The sequence below is a fragment of the Hippocampus guttulatus genome, chromosome 10 (assembly GCF_054856545.1).
Source record: "Hippocampus guttulatus isolate MCC_2025c chromosome 10, RoL_Hgut_1.0, whole genome shotgun sequence".
Classification (NCBI taxonomy): Eukaryota; Metazoa; Chordata; class Actinopteri; order Syngnathiformes; family Syngnathidae; genus Hippocampus; species Hippocampus guttulatus.
The window spans coordinates 4,716,102-4,741,042 of NC_141270.1; the positions used below are offsets into that span (position 1 = coordinate 4,716,102).

The following is a 24,941-nucleotide window of genomic DNA, read 5'->3' on the forward strand; positions in this document are numbered from 1 at the left end:
CGGAATTTGTTGAATGTATTCATGATCAACGTAGATGGACTCCTGGCCACGAAGGGTTCTGTACAGAGTGAAGATAATAAATTAAAGCTCAGGGGGGCAGCAGAAACACAGTTTATTAAACGGCTTTGTATTCCTTTCCCTCTATTTTAAAACATAAAACAAACCTCTTAGGCACACGCCTTTTATTGTGTACTTTTTATTTATAAATTAATCACCTATATTTAATGGCAAATCGGAAAATGATCTCCAATTCAGTATTTTCCAAAACAGAACTAATGCTCATTCATGTTTGAAGTACGCCCCCGAAAAAAAGTGAAACTGCTGTTTCTGGAAACATGTTCGTGTTTAATTGTCCCAAAAAATGTAGAAATGTGTGCGAAACGTTGCTGAATCGCGTTACCATTGCGGACGTAAATCACGCAGTGGCAAAATTTAATCGCAAAGATATATGCAGGTTCACCTTGGGCAGCATCTTCTGTATCTTTGAGCTTACTTTCCATAACGTTTTATTTTCCTAAATAAATGTCATTTGTAATAGAATTTTGTTTCATTAATATCATAATGTTTCTAGCAAAGTTTTATAGACACAAATGAAAAGTGACATAGTAAAACCATTTTTTAAAATGTTTTTGAATGAATTAGATATATACTTTATATATCTGGTGCTAAAAAATAAGAAAGTTGTCAAAACCTTGAACTTGTGTTCCTGTTTTAATGTTATCAATGTTTTTTAGTTTTTATTTTAAGACGTTTATTTTTTTTGTTTATTTTTTCCTTTGATTGTTATTTTTCTCCTGTATGTTGTTTCTTGACGTAGTTTACAATTTGTTCAACGGAGAATTGTGAGAAAAAAAAGATTGGTAACTAGATATTTGCAAATAGAGAAAGAACATTGCTAAATTAATACAGGTATTAATGATCTTGGGGTCCTCCGAGTTGACTTAACAGCGCCCCCACGCGCTACTCCTCGGCACACACCGCCAGCACAGGTTGCGGGAGGGGTAAGGGGAGGCGGAGTCAAACAGCTGGGTGCCCTGGAGTGTCTCGTGGCGGCTATCATGCAGGTCGGGCTCCACTTTGAAGGCAGTCGAACTCTACCTTTCTTTTCCCTTCCATAACTACATCGTCTAAGCGGGATTTCCTTACTTGTCAACGCCAGACAACTACCGTTTCTGCGGCCCCTGTCTGTTTTTCGGCTACCTGAAGTGGAGAGAGGGCGAGTCGACCAACACTAAAGTTAAGCAGGAAGACTCTTGCGGTGTGGGAAAAAAAAGCCACTTGCTCGAACACGTAGCCGCCGCCGAAGGTGAGTAATGTGTTCATGTTTCCTATTGATGCTCACCGTTATTTGTTGCTAGCTTGCGGCACGAGACACTGCGCAGCGGTCGTCGTTATTAATTGCGACTATTGAATGAAGACGTGACTTAATATCACTTGTGTAATGTTACAACAACACATCCAGTGTTAAGCTCCATATAAGTCTCCCTGTGCTCGAGAAAAAAAAGCTCAAAAATTGGATACAAAGTATCGGTAATAATGGTGCCCTTTCCCTCCTTTCCAGCAGCTGAAACAAGCCTCGTCCTTCTCGTGTGGCCGACTTGTTAAAATGACTCATTTGGCGTCAGTGCAGATGTCAGCCCCACACAGTTAAATGTTAGAACTACTTGAGCACATATTGCTCGGATGGTCGAAGAGGAAAAAGAGGAAAGAGGGTTCGAGGTGCCTGCCATGTCTTTGTGGGTGATCCTGCCTGTTAGCCTCCCAGCACTGACCATCACTGGGATCTGGGTCGTGTAAGTATTCACAACCTTCTTCCATATTCATTAGCCACAAAAGCTATGAAAACACTCATCTGAAGGCAAAATATTCGTGCGTGAAGTTATCGAAGGATGTCCCACACTGTCCCAGGGTCAGGATAAGCCCCCGCCCTCCAAAAGTCATTCAAGATCAGCAATATTGAGGGCCGATTGACGATTTATTAAACACATGAACAGAAAACTTTGAATACATTAAAATTAAATAAATAAGTGTTTCTAAAAATTAATTTTAAAATGTTTAAAGGGCCTTAATCAAAGATATGGGAGAAAAAGTTTTTAACTTGGATTTAAAAGCATTTGTGAAGAATTGTATCCACTCTTGGTCCTCACTAGTAAAGCAATTCATCTCACTGATAGAACGGCTGTCTCACTCGGAGGATTTTTCCCCATTTCTTTTCTGACATTTCTGCACACAAATGGGACACTTTTGTCATACATATTACAGGTGAGGCAAAACCTCACACTTGTTACATCGCTGTGCGACTCGTACCTTGAGTGAAGTGTTAACTAGTAGAATTACAGTATGTCACAATCAGTACTAGTAGCATGCAAATGTCAACTAGTGCAGTTTTACCTCACTCTTATCACATCTTATGGGGTTTCCAAAAGTGAGTGTACTAGGAATTAGTACATGGACCTTAAGATGGATATCAATAAATATTATTGAATAAATGTTCAAATAAGATGCATGGTTATGGCTGTCTTACTAGTGACATTTTTTCCACTACTAGTGTCCTCGTACAATACAATACATCCTGATTTACAACAACTGTAGCTGTAACAAAGCGCTTAACAAAACAGTTAACATAAAGTAAAATCATTACTAAATTACCACTTTTCCGTCATACGCGTTGTTGTTTAAAGTGGAGAGAATCAAAGTGTCCTTTCACCAGTGTATCAGAGACGTCATGCTCAAAATGTGGACACATCGGCTACAAGCTCAGTTTCAACGTCAACAGGAAGCTGTAGCATCCATTGACGAAAAAAAGAGTTTGGTTCACTTCTCCTGTCCCACGTAAATCCATTTCAATTCCAAGCGGCGACTCTCGGTTCCAAATACGCATCGGCTCTCAGCAGCCATCCATCCAGCCGCACCAACGGTGACTGTCCAACAGCGCCCACATCTTCCCTGAACAAAACGGGGCTGTGAAAAATGCTGCCCATTACAGGTGCAAAAAACCCCAAGCGCGCCAGAGCTGTCCAGCACCGACCGTCAAATGGCGCTGACATTCCTCCCAATCAAAATCAGTGCTGGTACACGCGTGCTGCCGAGAAGGCGAAACCACCAAGCACAGATTCTTCTCCTTTGACGAATGTCGTGGCCAAAAAACGCTGTAAACAGTCCGCATCAGGTCCACACGACGAAACAACAAACACCATGTGACAAAACAAAAACCAAGGCTCTTGAAGATCACTTGCTGACGGCTGCCTACTCGGGCGCCATCTTGGCGGGGGGGGGGGGAGTAGTAGGAAACAAGGATTAACTTCTCACGCGCAGATGTCAACTCGTGCTCAGTTGTGCCTCACTAGTAACATGGAATTCAGGGACATGCGGTCAGGGTAGGCCAGTGAGTCAATGCCGCCCCCTTGCTGATCGTTCTCTGCATGTGAAGAGTGTGGGGGGGGGGGGGTGAAAAAACCCCCCAAAACTTTATTGAATGTAATCATGATGTGTTTCATTTTAGTTCTATGGTCCGTGCCTTACAGTGAATTTCTTTTCAATCCACTAATGATCAAGGATTTATGTTGATGTTGGGCCCAGCATTTCTAGAGCTCAGTCAGTCATGAGAGTGCTGAGTTTTCTTTGCAGTACGGCCAAAGAGTGTACTAGTACATGGACCTCAAGATGCATATCAAGCATTGAGTAAATGTTCAAAGGGTTTCCCTTTATATACCTACAAACCCTCCTTATCAATGGGGAGCTGCTTTGGAAAGGCAGAAAGGCCAAATAATTATTTGGGGGCTCTTTTTTTTTTTTTGCTTCTATGCTAGTCTCTCTGTTGATTCCTCCTTTCTCCAAGAGAGTAACTCTGTTGCATGTTTACTCTGAATTCCTGGGAGCCATGGCAATTGCATGTGGATTAGCTCTGCAGGAAGAGTGCTTTTTTTTTTTTGTTGTTTTTTTGGGGGGGAAAGAAGTGAAATGTGCATGACAGCCGTAACATCTTTCCTCTTGCTGTTTGTACACTTAAAGCGAGAATACCTCCTGGTCATGTTCAGGCTGACAGTTCTGGTATTATGTGCTGTTATTAGAGGAGGAACGCAAACCATAAGAGGGAGTCGAAAGAGAGAGAGAGAGAGCGAGAGACAGATGGTCCCGTTCCAAATGTTCACAGTTGTGTATGGATGAGTGCAACTCGATGTATGCACAATGTCATGTTAGTACAAGAACGGCATAGCAAGGGTGAAGTCATTTGGCACTACGGTTGATGAATCGTCGAAGGCAGTCACATGGTGCCGATTGACATTCGATTTGCGTGACTTTTCAAATGAAATAAGCAATAAAAAGGAAGCCATTCATTCATTTTCTACACAGCTGACAACCTGGACTCGTCAATCACGTTCAAGGTTAAAAAACAAATTGTGCCTCAAAAAAGGAATATTAAAAATCGAGCACACATTAAGTTGATTTTTCTGCATCGCAAAAGAGGAGAGGAAGTGATAAAGAGGGAAGATTTTTTTTGTTTGGTTGTGTGAAGAGGAAGTCTTATTTCGTTTGATGATGATGTTGCACTGGCCAATGTTTCTCAACTCTTACTCGGCTAAAAGTATCCCAAAAAAGTGTTAATTACGGTAGGTTAATTATGTACATCCAGTGGAAAGGCATTTAATTGTTCTTCCTGACTCGATACTCTACATAAATGAACAAGGATACAGAAGATAAGATAAGAAAACCTTTATTAGTCTCACAATGGAGAAAGTCCCAATTCACAGCAGCAAAGTTATGAAAGGAAGAAGTCGAAGAACAAAATATAGGAGCTGCTGGAAAGGCAGCCACTCTGGCGGCGCAATCTTGAAGACAAAATAACTAAATTATACAACACAACGCATACGACACAGACAGTCATTCAATCTGGTTTGTAGCTTCTACTCTACATGTTTTTCGATAGGAGTTGTCATGCTGCATTGTCTGTACTTTACTTGATGCTCGAAAATGCTCTGATTATTGGCACAGATACTTTAAGGAGAGCGATGACTTTTTTTTTTGTTGTAAAAATTGCTCTGCGAAATGGATGATGAACTTCATGCGGGCAGCGAGTCTCACTGTGCCCCGTCGCCGGGGCCACAAGTTGATGCTCCTACAGTTTTCTTGTTTCTTATTTTTGAACTTGTGATATTCGCAAGAAGCAGTCTCGACTTTCTTTACACTCACTTTATTTTGTAGTGAACACACCGAGCGGATGTGGCATCCGTTTTTCTACTTGTTTATATATATTTATATCTGGGGGGAAAAAATGTGGTATCGGTGCATTCCTAATTTTTGCACCAATTAAGAGAAATTGGAATATTTCCCATGGCACACCTGATGACCTTTCGTGTCACAGTAGTTGCAAATCAGAGACCTTTCTATAATTCAAGCCAACCTTCCCAAAAAGGAGGCGTATCATAAAGGTCATATGTCTGTAGACCACTACTGTATTTATACACACGCGCATTTCTCTCTGCCGAAACCAGTTTTAGCCACCTCCAAAACCCAGGTTCCTTCCTGTTGCATTGACAAGGGCGCCTTGTTTCGAGGAGCAGTCAAGGGTCCCCCCCCCCCCCCCCCCCCCTCCTGAAGAGCGCAATGTCAAAGGATGTGACCTGTTGCATCATTTGGTTCTTTGAGCGCAGGCGACAGGATGGGAGTAAAGTAAATACCGCAGGGGACAGAATGTAAAGCGTGCACTGCTGACCCCTATTGGCACGAGTGCTTTGAGCGACACTTTCAACAGCAGTCCGTGTTGGGGTTAGGACATCCTGTATGTATGGTTTGATGATATTGCCTGAAAATAAAATCTCCGCTTCGCCGCTAAAAACAAATGTGTCCCCCCCCTCATCCCTTTCCTTCTGGCATTATTTTATTTAATCTCATTTGTAACAATTAGTGGAAACAGCGAAGTTGGAAGCATGATATTATTGACAGTGTTACATAACAATGTAATGGTGAATTGGAATAGACGGCTGCTTATACAGTGGATATAAAAAGTCTACACACCCCTGTTCAAATGCCAGGTTTTTGTGATAGTAAAAAAAGAGAGAGATCAAGACGTTTTTCATGTAGTTGCACAGGTGTGCACACCCCCTTAAAACGGGGGGGGGGGGGGGGGATGTCGCTCTCTTCCGGAGAGTCTTTGTGGCCTTAATTCTAAAAGGTATATTTGGCACAAACGCTGCACTGCTTACCACCAAAAGAGCATCATACGTGAAGTGAAGCATGGCGGTTGCCGCATCATGCTTTGGGTCTGTTTTTAAATTGAGCTGCACCCGAGGCCTTTCACAAATTGGAGAGAATTACGAACAGTTTGAAATGGCAGCCCCCCCCCCCCCCCCCCAAAAAAAAAGAAAAACCTTCAGGCCTCTGATAGAAAGCAAAACAAATGTCATAAAAAGCCTTTTTTTTCTCGGGTCACAAAAAGCTACCATTTGAACGCGGATGTGTCGACTTGTTTTTTTTTTATTTCCACTGCCACTTTGAAACCATTTAAATGTAAAAAAAAAAAAAAGGCCCCATTTTATGGCATTATTGCTCTTATATGTGATTAGAATTGATGGATCTGTAGTTTTGAAAGGAGAAGTCAAGCACAGACAGCAACAAGCAGAAGACGTGGGGAGGCCTGGGCTGACCTGCCGGCGTCAAATTTGACGCCGGTGTGATAGGACGTTGTAACTTTTGGTCTACAAATAGATGGAAATAGGCCTGTAGCCACATAGGCCTATGCGGCCTAAATGAATTCATCGTTCATGCCCCACACACCCTTTCCTGTGGTTCCCCCCTGTGTTATTTTTGCACAGTGCTTTGAAACTCTTCACTGTGGCAGATTTTTCCATCAACCGACCTCCTGTATTTTCCATTTGTAAATAATAAGAAAAAAAAACATGCAGTTCAAGTTTGCGGCAAAAACTGAGCCGTGCTAGATTATTATTATAATTTTTTTTTAACAAACCTGTATTATTACTTCATGAGTTTGAGCCCCATCGCTGTTATTTTCAAAGCAATGGAATCATTCATAAACGTTAAGCCACCCACGATTCCTTCCCGCGTCGCTCTTCACTAATCCAACGTGTGCGGTCATGACCTCCTTTTTGTTGTTGTCGAGATGCTCTCGGTGCTCGAGATGACATTTAAAAGTCAAAGTGCTTTGTTAGCCTGCTACCTTGAAGCCACATTTCATCTGGCTGATACGACTTGGTCACGTTGATTGACATGACCTCAAGGCAAATGTTACCTTTTCCAACCAGGAAACGCGCATCCGGATTACCAATCGAAGGGAACAATGAGCTGGGGGGCGGGGGGGGGGGGGGCTCTCATTCCCACTCGACTGAGGCCAGTGTGTTCATGTAATTTATGATAAAACATTCTTCATTTATTCAACGCTCACACTCGCCTTCAGTCTCGACTGTAACTTATGCAAATAGTTCACATTTTTTTGCGGCTCTCGCCTCTCCTGTAAAATCCAAACATAGTCGAGCTCTGTTTCAAGCGATTTTCTTCATGAGTTTAAAACACACCAAAAAAGAATTCTCTGGAAAATATGCTTCTTACGGTTTGGGAATCTTGTGGATACAGGCATGCTCTGTATGCTGACATCTTGCGACAACCCAATCCAGCCGTGCTGCGCGGTGTTGTTCACGCGTGTGGAGCAGGTGCGCATGTCAGAAGACGTTTTATGGCCCCCGACGCTTTTCTGCCTCGGAAGCCTTTCCTTAATTGACACTTCCACTCTTGCTGAACCGCTCCCTATTGTCACAACAGAAAGTCTGCGTCTTTGAGTTTCCTTCTCTGTCGAAAAAAGGTTTTGTACCTGTGTATGGCGATGCGTTGCCTGGCCGCGAAAACCAAATACTCTGTCGTGTATTGAAGCAGATCAGAAGGCCGCTTGTGCTTTTGGCGATTTTTATTTTTTTTATTTCCATTCCTTTCAATCTCATTTCCGTCTCTGCTTTATGGGCCTGGCGCTTGTACGCGCAGAGCGGGGAGTTTAGATTGCCAATCAATTTGACGATGATGGCGTTGCATTATACAACAATCTGAAAAACAGTAGTCTTTATCTCGCAGATAGATAATGGTCCTCTGGTCATTGACTTCTGAGCTGAGGAGGTGGTCAGCGACCTGACCTCAGTCAACACGGCTTGAGGGCGGAAGCCGCAAAGCGATTACCCAAGATGGACTCAAACAATCCCCCCCATATACTGTGTCTGTCTTGAACTATATTGAGTTGGGGATGAAGTCTTTAAACAAATGGCAGGGTGTCAAATTTTGTTTTCCATCATGGGCCACTTCATGGTTAGTGTTGGCGTCAGAGGGCCAATCGTTACAATGAAACAACTAAGATAAGAGAGGATCATCATGTTTCGGTACATTCTTTTTTTTTTTTCTTTTTTTTTTTGGGTACAGTGTGGGAACAAATTGCTTATCATTCATGTAACCGGGAACAGATTGAGTGACCTTTAAATGGAAGCAACAGTTCAAATCGAAAGTTCTTTTTAGGTAGTTACATCAAGAGTTTGTTTGCCTTTTGGGGAAATAAAGGATTCAGGCAAGCGCAGCAGTTTTGATAATTGTGAATTCATACGAATAATGGCGTTTGTCAGTGCTTTCGCTTCATCTGTGATTGCTTGTTGCACACTACTTACGTTTTTTTTTCCTAACCCGCGGCACTTATGTCCACGTCCGTATGATGCCATTTTAAACAAGTGAACACTTGTGACTGTAGCAAAAGCAGACATAAATTCTTGTGTAACGAGGTAAGGTCAAAATATTAGGCACTCCTATTTAAATCTATATTTTTATTTGTGTGTGTGTGTAGGAGCCAAATCTTATACCTCTCTCTCCTGTGGTCGCACTGTGGTTGAGAGAAAATAAGTTTCATCTGTGCTCTACGTTGCATATCGAGCATATTTGACAGTAAAAGTTGACTTGACTTGGATGTCGGTTAAAGAGCTAGTTTTATGTCTATTTCTCATTGACTGAAATCTTTGACGTATGAAAGTTGATTCCGTATGTTCTCACGGTAAATGATATGCTGAAGGAAGAGCCAATGAATGCAGGGTGGGTGGGGCGGGCGGGGGACAGCCCAGAGAACAGTTTCATATCCAAAAAATCCAACAAAAAGCACTGCAGGCAAAGTCACTTAAGGACACCGTTTTACCAAGCAAGAAACGTCATGCTCCACAGGACCAAACAGACGAGAATACACATGATGGGAGAAATTTGAAAACGATGCAAGGGACGGGGGGGAGGAGCTGATCGGTTGGGGAGCAGAGTAGCAAACGCTAGACAGCCAAGAATTCACAAATCAAGACGCATGTCCACTTGACACAGGGAAAAGGCCAAGTACATAAAAAACACCCCATAAAAGAAATGAATTGTGGCTCTTTCTTTTGGGTTAATTACCCTTGCTCTCCTCCTCCAGGTATGCCATGGCCCTGTACAACCAACACGTCTGCCCTGTGGATAACTGGTATGTTTTTGTTTTTGTTTTTTTGCTGTTTTTCGTCATTTTCTCTTTTACCTCATGAAATTATCTGGATGCCATGAGGCAATTCTTTCAAATCTTTTCAAGGTCAGCCCCAGAGGCTAATTTCACACACAGCCACATTAAGCGTGCTCATCTTATCGATCATGCACAGAACCCCCCCAAAAAAAAAAAAACTCAAGAAACCTTTCCAGAAATCTTAGATTTTGGTCTGTAGCATCCGATTTACAGTCAGTTTGGTCATTACAAGGCTTGGGCCGATATGAAATTCTGATGATATAACCGTGAGCAAAAATATCACAGTATTAAAATTACAACTCAAAAATGTCCTTTTCGGGGGTTGTGCACATTGTTTGCTGGAGCAAAAACACAGACGTAGAAGTACATTATTCTTCCCGATCACTGCTCACCTCTGTGCTCAGCCAAGAAGGAGGAAAACAAGCAGGTGGCAAGTTGTCATTAACTTCAAAGTGGCGGCTGATCTCTGCGAGCAGCCAACCATATTGCAGCTGCTAAAAAGGCCCCTCCAAAAAACTGAAGGAAAAGCTCATTACCGGTGATGGCCAGTTACAGTGGGTATTGAAACCGTGACTTTTTAAAATCACAGTGAACCGTCAAACTGTTGATTGGCCCTTGCTTAGTCATTACCAAAATTGACTTTTCGGACATTCCTCCGAATTAAAAACAAACAAAAAATATTACCCCAACGGCAATTTAACTGAACATGACATTTGGTAAAGTCTATTGTGAATAGACCCACAAAAATATATCCAGAACCCATGCCCAAAACGACACCAAAAAAATCTCCCATTTTGCTTGTACGTTATAGTTTGAAGTGTATTTGGTCATTTCCAAAGAAAAGGCTCAGTAGCAGAAATTTGAGGTCAATTTCACCCACTAATATGGAGTTTGATCGACATCTCAAATTTCCTTATTTCACTTCCTTTTTTAAAAAAAACTTCCTTATTTTACTTTATTTTTTAGTATGTAGCTATGCTTCTTTTTAAATGGACTAATGAACTTGCAAGTGTATGCGCGCATATACGCCATGCATGAACAGTGCTCGATATACCATTCCCAAAATTTAATTGAATGATTGATGGGTGGCGGCACGGTGGTCAGCTGGTGAGCAAGTCACGCCTCACAGTGTAGAGGTGCAGAGTTCGATTCAAGCTCCGGCCTTCCTGTGTGGAGTTCTCCCCGTGCCTTCGTGGGTTTTCTCCGGGTACTCCGTGTTTCCTCCCACATTCCAAAAGCTCGCATGGATTGATGGATTTGCCTACAGGAGTAGGCTACACCCTCAAAATATTCTCAAGAAGCCATGCCTAGCAAGACACTCAAATTCTGCCATTTTGTTCAAAGCAGCCATTTTAGGCTTTTTTTTTGGAACCCATTTTTAGTGGTCCTTCCAAAACAAACATCTACCAGCAACCCACAAAGGTTTAATCAAAGCAATGCCAAGGATTCTGTTCCTCTTTGTTGACAATGTTTCACTGTTAAGCATGTTTCCTGAATTAGATGTGTCGGAAACATGAAAATCTAGAAAATCTGAGTCCTCCTCCTAATATTGGTTTGCAAGATGAAATAAACACTGTCCAGTTGTTTGAAGGCAAGGTGGATGTCGCACAAATGACGGATGCTGTGCTCTTCCAGGTTGTACAACCAGTCGTGTGAAGAGGAGCTGTATTTGCAGAGTGGACCAACGTTGTGCTGCACGCTGGACAACATACCTCTCATCAGGTCAGTGAGGAGACCCCCCACCACGCACCGCCACCCAAAACTCCTGCACGTCTTCCCCTCTGCCCCTGTCGTGTCTTGTCTGCGTGATGATTCAAAACAGGAACACCAAGCCATTGTGTTTTACGTCACAGCCCGACCGCTTGGCTGCCTTGTGGATGAAAGTCACGTGAGCGTCTCCTTTAAGGAAGCGACTCTCCCCTATGCATGTGCGCTGTGCACGCGCGCGCGCGCGCATTGGGAAAATGACTCAGGGCTGAAGTATCCCCGCCTTCCACTGCGGTTGTTCAGAGGCAGAGGCAGGCCCCATGCGATCATGTAAACACACACTTGAAGAGCAGACGGTTTACATCTTTGGGAACAAACCGAGGTGCTCGTTGTTTTGTTTAACTTTGGGCTTTTGAACATGAAAAGCCAGTTTGACCCTACGTAGTTTTTGCGGTTTATGTAACATGTCTGGATGAAATCGTTTCGAGAAAAGACAATAAATTACGCCTTATGTCATGATAGATAAATAAAAAGACAGCCCAAACAAAGGGGTTATGTAAAATGAACAAAGATGAAAATACTGCGGGGGGGTGAGTGGGGACTTGTCTAAAGTTCTCTTAAAATTGAACCTGTTTTTCTTGGCCTGTGATGCGGCATTCCACGAGGTTTGGTGAAAATAAGGTTGCCAGTTCTTGCGTAATCCAGTTGACAAAGACGGCCACTAGAACAGTCAGCTGTAATACAAAAATACACATTTTGAGGAGAGCTGCACTCAACGTCAAAGTTCTCAGCCCACATTGCAACATTTAGCTCAACTCAAATGCAGAGTTTTGGACAACAAACGTGCGTTAAAGAAAAATTAGGTGCTATTAGGCAGAGTGGAACTTTTGAGGTTGGATGCATTTCCTCCCATTCTTTTGCACTTTTTGGCCCTTTGCCATGACATCGCACAAAAAAATTCAAAGAAAAATCACAGTTGAGTTAATACTTTAAGGGGGGGGAAAACCCAATCAAGTGTGTCTACTGTATCTGACTTTGCGTGAACTAAAGAATGCATGTGACTGCAGTCAGCTGAGTTGGCTTTCGGTGGGCAGCAGCTCCGGGCACAGACAGGCAGACCACCAACAAAACAATTACTGTTCATTGAAAGAGAAGCTGTGTGGGTAAAAAGTTGACATCCTAGCGGTTTCTATCTCACCGCTTGGAGAGTCGAAAAGTCCCAATATTTCATATGCGGGGAAGCCACCATAACGTGGTTCATCGTTCACGCCACCACTATTTCACAGTTGTTTTTTTAAGCGATCAGTCTTGAAAAATACCGGTATATGTTTTTGTAGTATGTACAGACAAGTCCCATTTTAGAGTTGGGTTGACTGTAGATTCTGTTTGTGTCTGTGTTGTTGATGTCATTCATGTCCGTGTTGTCTCATCTTGCAGTAAATGTGGGACGCTTCCGCCAGAGAGTTGCTTCTTCAGCCTTATCTGCAGCACAGGCTCATTCATGGGTAAGGCATTATGTGCACACGCTTACACTAACTCAATCACCTCCGTCATTCGCGTTTTTTTTTTTTTTTTTTTTTTTTTAAGTATCTGTCTGTTGCTATCACGCCTAAACCAAATTTAGCTCCTTCCAAAATACAAGCTACGACATACTACTATGCAAGGCCAGGCGGCGCTTTATTTATAGAGCACAGTTCATACACAAGGTAACTCGATGCACTTGCTGGAATACATTGGCGTAATAACTTAATTGGTCTCCTGACAATATCGCCGTGTCTGAATTGAAATGCCTTGGGCTGCTTTCATTGACTTTCACAGGCGCAAAAAAGCAGAAGTCGGACCTGACATTCGAAAGTATCATAACTAAATCATTGATGGCCTTTACCACCCTATGAGCACTAACAGCTGATTGCAAATGATCGTCTACTTATATGACCAGGCTCACTTCGCATTTAACAAAATCAAACAGGGTGCACACCACGATTTTTAGCATCTAAACCCATCCATCTCCTGATGCGCTTATCCTCACAAGGGTCGTGGGGCTAATCCCAGCCGTCTTTGGGCAATAAGCGGGGTACACCCTGAACTGGTTGCCCGCCAATCGCAGGGCGCACATGGACAAACAACCATCCACGCTCACAATCACACCCGGGGACAATTTCGAGTGTTCCATTAACCTGCCACGCATGTTTTGGAAATGCGGGAGGCAACCGGCGTACCCGGATAAAACCCACGCAGGCACGGGGGGAATATGTAAACTCCACACAGGAAGCCCGGAGCCGGAATTGAACCTTGCACCTCTGCACTATGAGGCCGACGCGCTAACCAGTCGACCACCGGGCGAATTTTAAAAATTAGAATGACTCCCCACATGACTATTAACTGCTTTTACGGTTTGTGGTGTACTTGAGATGGCCAACACAGCATAGCACAATCACCTTATGGGCCGAAAAATAAGAACAATAAATTACATTTAGTTGCCAGATTTATTATTTGTTAAACACGTCTGCAAACCAATAGTGCCGCAATAATGATTCACACATCAGATTGTTCAATGATTGCCTTGCAGTACCTGAGAATGTTGTTGCTTTTGTAACCCTGAGCACTGATCATACAGTTCTACAAGTACAGTAGAAATGTGTTATTCAGCAAAACAAGAAACCGTGTCTCTTACACATGCTTCACAAACTGCCAGGAAGCAAATAAACGTCACCGGGAACTCATTCCCGCCAAATGAATGGAAAACAACTGTACCACACACGTGCGGTGCAAGTCTACGCACACGGAGGAAAAATTCGTGTGAGATGGTATAAAGTCATGTGCCGGTCCAAATGGTTGTTTTTGTTTTTTTTGGTCAGTCTGCACGTGTTGTTCCTTCTGTTAAGTGCTGGTTCTTGACTGCCCTCATGTAGTTAATGTTTCCCAGCTGTGACTCGCACATGCTGTGTGTCTACGTGTGTGTGCCTGCGCGCGTGTGCGTTTGAGGGTAAGGAGGAGGGTCGTGGGGGTTGGTTCTTCATGTTTATTCACGAGCAGTCGCCATTCTGCTATTTACAGACGGTCTCTTGCCTCCGATTGGCTGGCACCCGACTGTTGCCCGAGCCATACGTTCATCTCCATTCAATGTGTATAATTTACAACATTGACGCCGTTGTCGCGGGTGCCGTTAACCCTTTCATCAACAGTAAGCACGCCTCATTTCAGTCACAGCTGGCATTTGCTGAGAACCATTGCCTTCCTTCGTCCGGTTCCACGTACGGTGTTCAAAAGTAGTGAAAATGAGGATCATGAAATACTGAGGCTATTTTTTTTTAATCTATTCGGGGGAAGAAGTGTAACTGCCTTATCTGTAAGGTGTGCTTTGGTTCATTTGTGGGAAATTACAATTGTAGCGCTTACACATTTTTATTTTATTTTTCAATGTGATCATATTTATGAATTTTCCTATGGATGTGACAACAGGGTTGTGCACATAATATCTGCACTAAATAAGGAATCAATAATAACCCGGCTGTCAGCATCACGTGAACTGCAGTACACCCAAGAAAAATCAACTCGCCTCAACAAAAAATGTAAACACGGAGGTGAGATGTATCTTAACAGGTCAAATGTTTCTTATTTTTCCTGTTCTGTCAAATTTTGGACCTTTGATATCAGTGCCTAATACCAGCATGCGAAAGCCTCCTCATCTGTAATGTTTAAAAACTCGTTTTGTGGGAAAAGCGAAAAGGTCCATAGCCAGTCAGTCTCCAGCAGAGACTGAAATGTTATAATTGAATGCAATAAAGCGCTGTTGACTTACTTCTCCTTTCAGTGAGCCAGCATGTTTCCCATTTTATACAGGAAGAGGGGAGAACAAAAAGAAAAGATTGTTTACAATGAGATGCTGCTGTCCCGCCCCCTTTTTTCCCCCACATGTCCCTCCTTAAGATGGTATTCCTTCTCCAGAATTTTTATTGAGGTTATGTAAAATGGATGCGCCCCGTCATTGAGACGTCTACCCTGACATTTCCACACCCCGCCAAAAGCTGAGATGAGCGAAGTGTTTCCTCAGCGCGGCCGCGCTCGCCATGACGACGCCGGTTTGGCGACGAGCACCCTCCTAATTCCCCCGCGCGCACAAGAGCAGTGACAACAGTTTAGTGTGCGAGTGCAATCTATGGAAGGCGTGTCAAGACACCAGGGGAGGGGGGGCTCCTTGCCCCCCTCTCGCTCTGCCATCTCGCCTCCGTGGCCCACTTTTACCGAGTGGATGGCTAAGCCTGCGTCAGCGGTGGAGGAGGTGCAAAGGTTACAGACAAAGACAAACTAGTGGGGGCTTGCTTGCCAGCGCACCAACAAACCCCCCCCAGTCACAGCCGATTAGCCCATCAAATAGTCATCTGTCCCCTTACAGTTTTGTACTCCGTTTTCTTTCACCTTTTGTCTTATGTAAGACCCCAACCCCCCCACATTCCTCACACTTTGTCGCCATCTCATTTTCCTGGCTTGCTGGAGTAATTCCACTTCCTGTAATTTTCAAACATCTTCCTAGGATTTTTTTTTTTCATGCTTCTTGGCTCAAACGAGGTCAGATTGAGTCATCATTAAAATTGAAGCCAGACTCAGTGAAAATACAATCTAAAAAAAAAAGCCTGTGTACACTATTGGTGCTTCTGCCACAATTACTCGATTCACAGAATTTTGTGCAAAAACCACTGAAACATTGAACAGTTGCACACGTGTGCTCAAAAGTTTGCAGAAGTACCTTTTCGGTTCATCGTGATGTTTCACCCGGAAACCAAAAACGATCCCTTACTTTTTTGTCTTGTATCAACCCAACAGTCCTAGACAAATGTTCGATTTCTGTCAGTTTATTTATGTAAATAAATGCATTATGTACCCAATGATCAGTGATCCAGAAGGAGCCATAACTGTCTCTATGTGTTGCTTTTTGTCCCACAGTTATGGTGATCGTGCTGCTCCGCTACGCCCACGTCATTGAGAAGCACCAAAACTGTGTCCTCAACACGGCGAGTCTCTCCACAGGCTGGATCTGTGCCGCTGGACTCATCATGGTGGGCAACTTCCAGGTATGGGCTCCAAGCCAAAAATGCTCCAGTTTACAAACTCAAAAAAAAAAAGAAACCTCCTCTTCGGAATAATCCCAAATGGATTTCAATCCAAATTGTATGAGCTAATATTCCTCAAATAAGTATTTGCCATCAATTTTGTTTCTGTGTCTGTCATGCATCTACAAAAAGTGAGTAGCTTTTATTGATTGTACTATAGATATAGTTCGTCCGATATACTGTAGTGGTTTTTGTTTATACTTGTGTGACAGGTCGGAATCTTTCATAAAACATCACCTTTTTAGGTAAAGGTTTTATAATGCTAAAGTAAATGAATTCAGTTTACCACTTGTTTTGAAATTTAAAATGACATAGAAGTCAACCGACTTTATTGTATTTGTATGAGTGCATGGTTTATGAGATATCAGTATTTCTTAATTCTAGCCAAACTCAATCTCACGATTTGGCCTTCTTTTAGCCATTCCATATACGTTTCTCAACCCCCCCACCCCCCTCCCCCCTCTCTAAGACAGCCTTACTGTATCTTGCATTCAGGAGGGGCAGTCCATTAATGTTTATTAAAGCCTGTCTCATGGAGCTGTCGCTGTCCACTTTTCTGTTTGTCCTTTGGAACGAATCTCTGCTCGGTTTAAATATTTGGAGAGTTGGCTGGGTGCCTCGATTGGACGTCTGCGTTTGTGCGCTTCTTTTAAGAGGTGGGCAGGCACGGGGAGGAGAGTTTTCCGAGAATGTTAAATGAAACTTCCAACTGCGATTGTGTGGAAACTGGAAACGAGGAGCTATAACAACATGGAAATACAGCAAATGGACTGCATTAACGATTGACTAAAAACAACAATCGCCCCTGCCAAAAATGGAGTTGCAACACACTCATCTAATCATCTTGGACCTGATATCACCACAAATGTTTTTCATAATTTCCAAGTACTTTGAGTTATTTACATAATATTGTTTCATGGGAACAATACTCATTGTGACCCCCCCCCCCACCCCACCCTCCCATTGCTTTGCATCACTTTTTTGATTAAGAATCTATACTAAACTCAGGTGAGAATAGACTTGTGGGTGCTTAGGTAGAAGTACCGATACTTAAGAATATTGGTCTGTCAATCTCACCTGGTTCCCCGCTTCTCCTTTGGGGCCCTCCTCTCTGCACAAGCCTTTTTCACAAGCTGAAAGTGGGTGGGTGGGGGGGGGGTTGACTCATGGAGTCTGGCATTGGCCACCGAGAATTTTTGATCAGATCAGTATGCTAGAGGCTTGATCTTTAACCAAATACAGGCCCTCACACTGGGCACACGCTCTCCGCGTGCTTGGCGGGGAAAGAAATAGAGATGTAAATGACGGTGGATGTATCGTGACAGTCCATCACAGAACGCAAGAAAGGCAAAAGCAGTTTGTACAGCGCGAAGGAAAACACTGATCAAAAAGGCAGGAGATGCGCTATGACACCCCGCGTTGTCGCCAGCTGTAGTTTGTTACATAAGGTGCGGACTGGCAGGACAGCTGTGGCGTGGCCACCGGGGCTTTCGCTGTCAGGCAGACTGACGGTTTGGGCAGAGAAGAACATAAATAGAAGAAGCGCGTCTCTCGCTCTTTTGAAAGTCTTCATCACGCTTGTGACAGCGCCGTTGCCGCGCTACATACAAACGACGCGTCGAGTTGATGATGAAACTCAAAAGACTATTGCAACTGGTGATTTTTTGCAGAGGATAAAGAATTCATGCCAGTGAGTATAGGCAAATGCTGGGCTCAGCATTGAACTTTTAAATGTTCACGTGCGAACGTTGGTCTATGAACTGAGATCATTACAGTTACAACCTCCTTTTTTTTTTTTTCCTGATGAGGAAATAGCCGTATATTCGTGGGAAGCATTTACGTCTCATAATTGGATTACTAGAAACCATTTGGGGTACTGAAAGCCTCTAATATCGTATTTCTGTAACTGAATCATTGAGGCATACGGTGATAGGACTGGGCGGACGTATCATATCTGAAGCCAGCCCGGCTCACACGATGTGACTCAGCTGCCACCAAGAGGCTGCAAGATCACTCGGAGAAAGTCTTATATAAATGTGATTTATCCAGCACTGTGCCTGCAAACACGACATTGAGCCGTGATGCTCGAAGGTCCTGTCCTATTTCACTCCAACCACACAAACAGTCCAAGTCGTTTTAATTGCGGGCCACGTCGTAGTTATGGGTTTCCCTCAAGAGCCAATGACTGTGAAAATCATCGAAATGTATAATCATCATATTGCATTACTTCTATATTTAACGAACTGAATTTATCATCGGAAGACAACCAAATACTTGCTTTAGTGGGGCACAAAACATGATGTGGCGGGCTGGATCTGTCCCTCGGGTCTTGAGTTTGACACTTGTGAAATCATCACTTCTGTTGCCAGATTTCTTATTGGTTTGACTTTATGCCACTACATAATTGTTTCCTTTATACCCCGTATATCTCACTCACTCACTCACTCACTCACTCGCTCACTCTCTTTCTTTCTCTCGCTGTCTCTCTCCCTCTCCCTCCCCTTTCAGTAAATAGAGTAGTGAGCGCTTCATGCATCATTACACCTTCACTCCCTTAATGATGACAATTAATCACACGGGCTAGGACACCGAGCAGCAGGCTCGCATGTAAACACTTCATGCACACGCTTCAATTCACAAGCCAATGAACGAGTCATGAAGTCGATCATCCATTCTGTGTAAAATGAATTCATCCCGCCATCAATTAAATACTGGATGGATTATATCCTATCACGTTTTCTTGTAGACAAAATAAAAAGCGATCCTTCAATGGGATGTGTATCGTATTTACTGAACGATTAGCCATCCCTCGAATTTAGACGGAAAACACCTCCCTCGAGAATTTGAATGTCCATCAAATTTAGGCTGACATTCGTCAACCCTGTTGAAAATCGTAAAATGTGCCGAGCTCACCGAATTTCAGTCTGCACTTCATGACGCAAGGATTGCATCATAAATTTGCTAAGCATAAAGCTGGGAGGACGTCGAAGGCTTTGCTGTGATTTATCTTTTGTCTGCACCTTGCGTTGCGAACAAATGACAGGCCTGCATTTCCGTCAATAAATCCTCATGGATTAGCCTTGTGCACAGGAATGTTCAGCATGTTCTCACTGGGTCAACGGGCAAATAGCTTGGAAGCGCCAACCGTCTTGCTTGTCGCTTTAATCATCTTGCAGACTCGTGCGCCCGGTCACACCGTTGGCCGAGATGCACGCTATGACAAATTCCATGAAAAGAAAAAAAAAAAAAAGTACAACACTGATCACACTCCTTGTTTCTGTCCGATAGGTGGACTATGCCAAAATTCTCCACTATGTCGGAGCCGGCATCGCCTTCCCTACCAGTATGCTGTTTGTGTGCCTGCAGTCGGCGCTGACCTATCGACTGGCCAAGACGCAGGGGGAGTACAACGTGGCCCACCTCCGGGCCTGCATGACCCTGCTTGCCTTCGTCGCCCTGGTGCTAAGTATCCTCTTTGGCCTCCTCGGGGCTTGATTCGCACAAACTCGTATAGCGCATACCCTAATAAGGATAGAAGCGCGATAGACAATGGACGGTGTGCGGGTTCTAAAACCTGTAATTTAGTAGAATAACGGCAACATTATGCTCTCATCCACTTTCCTACTGCCCTCAGCCCTACATCCAAATTAAAAGTGTAAACATTAGAGAGGTAACGAAAAACAGGTTTGAAGCGGAAAATCGTTTTGGATTCAACCAAGGCGAATAAAATTGTTACGTTTTAAATTGTACCATCCACGAATCGTATTGCACCCCTCCTATCGGGAGACGTACCGATTTGTCTTTTTTATGAGAGTCGTGCACAATCGGTACAAATCATTCCGAGGTTGTTGGTAAATCGGCAGACGCTCCTTAATGGCGTTTCCAGGCGGCGTATTTTTCTGCCAGGAGAGCTACATCCTCCAACACGCCTCAGCCATCTTCGAGTGGGTCTTCTGCGTCATCATCATGCTCTTCTATGGGACGTTCGCCTTTGAGTTTGCGGGCATGTCGGGGGACACCGTGGCGGTGCTGGCCCGAGGGGGCTCCTTGGGGGGCGCGGGAAGGGAGCACAAGATGGACGCCTTGGGGCCGCACCCGCCGCCGCACCAAGCCGAAAACATGTCCATCCTGTAGGGCCCGACGTGCTCGGCCCTGGATTATCCTTCCAAGACGGGGTTGTCAAATCTGTTGAGTCACTCAATCGCCTGAAGATTTGAACTCAAGCAAAACCCCAGTGGAGAGCTTTTTTTTTTTTTTTTGTCATCACATCTGAGCTTTTCCACCAGCTTTTTGCCTGTCTGCATTTTGCACATTTGTGAAACCAAATTTTCCAGCCAGCCAGCCAGCCAACCCTGCCTTCAGTTACAAGTATTGGCAGCGGAGAGCTAAAGGTCCATCAGATTCAGAAGAAAATCAGTTGTTTCCTCTCTCCTGCATCCCCCTCCCCCTCTCTCAACAAGTGACCTTGGATGATTTCCTCTTCAGGTGATTGCAGCGAGGCCTTTTCATTTCATTTGGTGAGTGCGCACATGCTAAACAAGAGTCTGTCGGACGCCCGCAGCTGAAAGTAGAAAGCGCAGCGTGGTATTATCTGCTGCTTACATAGTAACCACACAGGAGCAAGGTCAGGTGTGGAAGCAATAAATTCTCATCATATTTTCCTACAGACCAGTATATAACTCTTATGTGAAAACTGTTACATATTTTTTAAAAAAATAAGGGGGACCTGGTATGCATCTTTTTTTTTCCCATTGTTTGTCTCGGATGGTGTTCATATTGACCTAGATAAAAAGTCATCCTCTCATCTTAGACCAGAGGTGTCCAAACTAGAGACCCGGGGGCCTTTTTAACTCATTCACTCCCAAAGATCTTTTTAAACGTCTTTGCAGACTTTGTCCAGAATTGGCTGTAACTGAATGAGTTAAATACCCCATGCCGTAATTTCCCGTGATTAATATGCAACTTGTAAGTGCTCAGATCCTGCACTTGGTCCTTCTGGTTGTACGTCACCTAAGCCACATTACCCCACTAGCTTTGACCATGAGCTGTTCGCGGCACTTATGAGCACATAAGGGCATGTCGTTGGCTATTTGCATACCATAGAGTCACATAACGGAACAATTGTTACAAAGTCACTGTGGGTTGGTGCGTAATTTTGTTAAAATATACAGACTAATATGGAAGGTAGCCTATTATTGATGGGAAATTACAGTACTGAGATTCATATTTAATCCGGCCTGTGTTGTTTTGTTTGCATTGCACTAGTGACTTTTTTTTTTTACACTGGTGAGCCAAATAGGAGCTGAGAAGAAAGTGTTCCTTTCTCCCTTCCTCGTGTCCCCCTCGTTGACGTCAGCAAAAAAATAGAAACGTTTCTCTAAACAACGCGCCCCCATGAATCAAGATAATTTAGTTACAGCAGCAACTGAATGGCAATTGTTTGCCTCCACTTCAAGGTCAGCTTAGTATAGAAACAGCACAGCAGTTTGTTCCCCGTGACCTTCAAATAACGACACGAATTGAACAAAGTTGCATAGCAGGTCCCCTTTAATACAGCAAATATTGATATTTGTTCACACTGACATCCCTACCACTGTTTGATTGGGTTTTTTTGCTCATCTTCTCCAAGTACTGTCGCCGCCTCACAATGGTTGATTGTACAATCGTTGCCAACAGACCTCCAGCACTGTACAATTTTCTGCCAAAGACGCGTAGATGCGACGCAGATTCCCCCCAGGTCCTGCGCATTCCATCCACTTACTGTAAGCTTCTTACCTTCTACAGTATTCCTCATAGAGACGATAGCGGCCGTGTTACTGTCAAGTGTGCCAAATATCAGTGTGCCTGTGGCCTCGGTGCTATTAACAACTCTCTCTCTCTCTCTCTTTCTCTCTCTCTCTCTCTTTTTTTCCACTCTCTCTATATATTAATCGATGATTGTAACAATCGCATTCATAAAAGCGATATTGTACACTTCTTTTTATCACTATTGTGTTACTGAATGTTACTGGACACAGCATTGGGTACATCACAAACTCGTCAATACTACCTTGACTCTTACATTGGGAGGAGCGGGGAGGGGGTTGTTCGCGGATATAAAAAAGAAAATCCCCAATGCATTTCAATAGGTGTCATTTACAGTTTAAATGGATTTTTGCGATCTGTAAGCCGTCCCGGCCCGACGCTATCCCCTACAAATAGCGGGTCGGGATGTACGTTCCGATTGGGAATATACGTTATTAGCGCCACCGCTCGCGTCGTCACTGAAATATGTACTGCCATGAATGGCCATAATCGTCGAAGAATTGGCGGAAAAGAAGGTTTAGGACCACTAAAAAAAGCCTGGAAAATGTTGCACAGCTCACGAGAGTTCAAATGACATCATTAGAGGTACAGTGGATCCCCACATATGATGATTTTATTTTCTACCTTGAGAGGTTGGATCAGAAGCCCCCGTTTTAAAACACTGAATCAATGAATGTACACAACATTCCCAATTTACCCGCCAAATGCCTTTGATCACAGCTAAGTGGAAATTTGCCCACGATCCATCATCTCGCAGTCAGTTTAATTCTGTTTCCCTTTCACACGGTTGTCGTCTCACTTTTGTTGTGAATCTGACACTGCCTCTGAAAGGCGATTGATTGTACCGCTATGTGATTACAAAATGGCAACAAATGACTATGAGGCAAAAAAACAACAACAACAAAACCTTTTGATAGCATTTTAATAATATGAAGACATTTTCAGGTGTACCTAATGTTGTGGCCTAAAATAATACTTTTTCTGGTGGGTCTATTCATTATTTTATTCTGATATTGTATTATACAGTACTCCAGAAGTATGCCAACCAAAATGACCTATGCAGCTATTGTCACACTTGTCATGTGTCTTAATTCATATTCTCATCATTCCACACTTTGGTCACTTATTTTTCTTTTCCCATCAGTACTGTATACTGAAAATGTGTTACTCAACTGGAACTAACTCGTTGTCCCTTGCTCCCTCTATCCGTCAAAACTCGTAATTGCAGAAGCTTGGCCTTAACCTTTTTTAGGTCTAAGAAGTCCTCTAAAATGTCCTAACATTTGTTGCAAACTTTACTTTACTTGACTTTTACTTTAAAAAAACTAAACAAAAAAAACGGCCACAAAACTGCTGTAAAAATGTTAACTATACATTGTTTTTCAATTTTAACAAGCCTGAAGTATACATATCAAAATGAAAATATTTTGTTTTTTTAATCTGTTAAAGGCCACGATGTTTATATATATTTTTTCAATCGGTGGAGGAAAATGAAATATCCATGAATACATTTCAAGGAATAGTTGGTCTCCTATTTTGTGTCTTATTTACAGTATATATAACATTTAAAAAACACAGAAGAGGTCCTGGTGACCAAAAAAAAAAAAAAAAAATTTGAAAAAACATTTTATTTTAATATTTATTATCAAATGGCGCTATTTTATTGTTTTACCCCATTACCGGCATGCGGCAGCAAAGATTTACTATTTTCTGACCATACCTTTGCATGGATTCATCCACTAGATGGTGCCAGTTTTCACTATTCAAAGCATGCAGGAGCAAAACTTTCACACCCCCTTTGTTTCTTTCTTTTTCTTTTTTCCGTAAATTAAAAAAAAATAAGCGGATGTTGTTACAAAATGTCCCACATTTTCTGTTTGGATTTCTGTTGATTTTCTCTTCTCCCTTCATTCAAAGCATGCAGCAGTGATGCCTCGCTGCTGAAATAAGCCCGTCGCTGATGTACGAAAATGTTACGCGATACCTTTTTTTTTCTTCATAGTTCAATCTTTATATTTTTCCACCACACCTCCCCCCTTCAAAGCATGCAGCAATAAAAAAGGTCCCACATTTATCCTGTTTTCCTGCCTCAATTCAGAAATCATCGATCGACAAAAAGTCAAATGGCCATCGTTTTTCTTGGAATTTTTTTAAAATTCATATTTGTCCACCAGAGGGTGCCATTTTCACCATTCTAGCATGCAGTGGCAAAAAACATTTTCCCTTAAAGGGGAAACAGACTGATATCGTGGCGTACGAAAATGTCAAACACATTGTTTTTGCAAATCTGACATTTTTTCCCCCCACGATGTTATGTTGCTGCCTAAAATTCCACATTTGTTCTCAGGAAAGTGTTTGGACAACACAATGCAAATGCTTCTGTTGCCACCTTCCGCAATTGTGGACCTGTGATTTTTGGGGGGGATTTTTTTTAAACTGGCTTAAATGCAAAAATACCCAAAAAAACATTCCCCTCTCGCTAGCTCATTGCGCTGCTAAGCCACACCATGTTAAAAATTCCCAAAAGCTATCATGCAATCATTAGTAGACTATGGAATAATTAACCTGTAAACCTCACATTTGTTAAATATTAAATCTATATACTGTATGTGTATATTAATTCTTCAACTCTGCTGCCTACGTGCCTTATTGTTACTTACATAAAGCAAACCAAAGAGTTTGAGGTTGTAAATTCTATTTTGACGATTGTATACTGTGTGTGTGTGTGTGTGTGTGTGTGTGTGTTATGACTTATTGTTGAACAAATAAACCTTACAAATGTTTTTTTTCTATTCCCCCTCTCC

General features: G+C 42.9%; 1 protein-coding gene across 3 annotated transcripts; it reads left to right on the forward strand.

The window, feature by feature from the left end:
* The first annotated feature begins 1,042 nt into the window (after window positions 1–1,042).
* LOC147198981 (transmembrane protein 150A) lies at window positions 1,043–24,211 on the forward strand. 3 transcript variants are annotated; one of them, XR_015102002.1, is made up of 9 exons: window positions 1,043–1,306; window positions 1,562–1,793; window positions 9,434–9,481; window positions 11,150–11,236; window positions 12,659–12,726; window positions 16,166–16,293; window positions 19,621–19,798; window positions 20,219–20,849; window positions 21,962–24,211. XR_015102002.1 is itself a non-coding variant. In XM_086121603.1 (8 exons), exons 2-8 carry the CDS (start codon window positions 1,684–1,686, stop codon window positions 20,464–20,466), a joined length of 867 nt encoding a protein of 288 aa, XP_085977729.1. In that variant the 5' UTR covers window positions 1,043–1,306; window positions 1,562–1,683; the 3' UTR covers window positions 20,467–24,211. The 3 variants fall into 3 exon arrangements, 2 of the variants coding, with proteins under 2 accessions (XP_085977729.1, XP_085977730.1); XM_086121603.1 differs by having other exon boundaries at window positions 20,219–24,211; XM_086121604.1 differs by having other exon boundaries at window positions 1,565–1,793; window positions 20,219–24,211.
* Window positions 24,212–24,941: the final 730 nt, after the last annotated feature.